The sequence below is a fragment of the Cystoisospora suis genome, assembly GCF_002600585.1.
Source record: "Cystoisospora suis strain Wien I chromosome Unknown contig_5680, whole genome shotgun sequence".
Lineage (NCBI taxonomy): Eukaryota > Apicomplexa > Conoidasida > Eucoccidiorida > Sarcocystidae > Cystoisospora > Cystoisospora suis.
Genome location: NW_027158470.1, coordinates 1 through 1332, shown reverse-complemented (window position 1 = coordinate 1332; position 1332 = coordinate 1). Strand labels below are relative to the sequence as shown.

General features: G+C 57.1%; 1 protein-coding gene across 1 annotated transcript; it reads left to right on the top strand.

Moving 5' to 3' along the window:
- On the top strand, positions 1-848 carry CSUI_009478 (uncharacterized protein). Its single transcript, XM_068069594.1, has one exon. The coding sequence runs from the start codon at positions 251-253 to the stop codon at positions 467-469; it is 219 nt and encodes a 72-aa protein (XP_067918429.1). The 5' UTR covers positions 1-250; the 3' UTR covers positions 470-848.
- Positions 849-1332: the final 484 nt, after the last annotated feature.

Below are 1332 nucleotides of genomic sequence, written 5' to 3'. Positions count from 1 at the left end.
TATTTTTCGTGCCGAGCACCCACCGTATGCGCCCTGTGGCCTGCCTCCACTGGGAGATACACAATTCCTGCCTCGTCTGAAGAATTCACTCGGTCCGGAACGCGGCTGTGGTCGCTTTTGATTTGTGATTCACTGCACGCACGCCCAACAGAGAAACCCTTCTTACCGTGTTTGTCCTTGCTCACGTGTTCTCAGAGAGTACGTCGCGGCGGTTGGTAGTCGTGAAACTTTTCCGTCGACTGCGCTGCGGATGAGCTCCCAGTCTGCCACTCCTCCAGTGCAGAAGGAAAGGAATACATGGACTGACGTCTGGATTCGGATGGTTGAGTGCGAATGTGACTGGGAGAGAGCCCATCCGGGGACAACCCGAGCTCCGGTGCGCCAGGGTGTTTGCTTGATACATGGCCCGGCAGAAAGCGTTCTTTCATCACAAGGGGTTCGTCGCTCGCTGGGAGTGCGGCGATGCTGAGGTTTGCAGCGGTGCACAAGCACCCCTCGGCCTCGTGCTCCCCGGAAACAGTTGCTCGGGAGCTGTAAAGCACGCCTGACCACCTCCGTAGAGCGGGTTGTCCATTCCTGCTCGCTGCCGTCGTGCGGCCGCCGCGGACTGGGTGCCTGGCTACGTCAGCAGCCGTGGCAAAGTGCGCGAGGGAGCGGGGATGTTACGTACCTACCCTACGTCTGCGACCAGGTCTTCGTGACCCCTCCGAGAGGGGCCGTACACGGCCGACTCGTCTGGCGCCGAGCATGCAGGCACTTTTGAGAAGCATGCCGGGAGGCCATAGGCTGCATATTCACCTACTGGAGGCTAGTACATTCATCTATTTTGAATACTCGGTTGGTCAGCCGACACTTAGTGCAGCTACTAGAACGGCACTAAGCAGAACAATTATGCTGCCACCATGCGACGTGTGCAGACCCTCTCTGAGATGATTTTGAAAAACATTTTTCGATATACCGGACTTCCCTGCAGTCTGCAGTTTTGCCTGGCATCGATATACTGGGGCCTGCTCCGTGGCTCCGTGCTGTGTCACTCCGACATTCAGCGGCTACCTCTCTACCGAAGAAGTATGACGGCGCTACCGGCGTTACCTGTCGCGCGCGCCTTCTTCGTAGCTTTGCCTGGACGCAGAGAAGTTCAAAACGGCCGTGTGATCTGGCTGTGAGGGGAAGCCATTTCCTGGCATTGCGCCTTACTGTGCGGGCTAGAAAGGGGGTAGCTATGTAAGTTGACCACCGTAGGTGTGCAGTCGAATACCTACGGTGGTCAACTTACATAGCTAAGTTTTCCGCACTCGCAGGTCGGTTGCGTCAAGCCCTGGATTCAACTGC

What these genes read in the sequence shown, in the direction of transcription:
- CSUI_009478 (XM_068069594.1), top strand. Translation starts at nt 251, where the DNA reads ATGAGCTCCCAGTCTGCCACTCCTCCAGTGCAGAAGGAAAGGAATACA.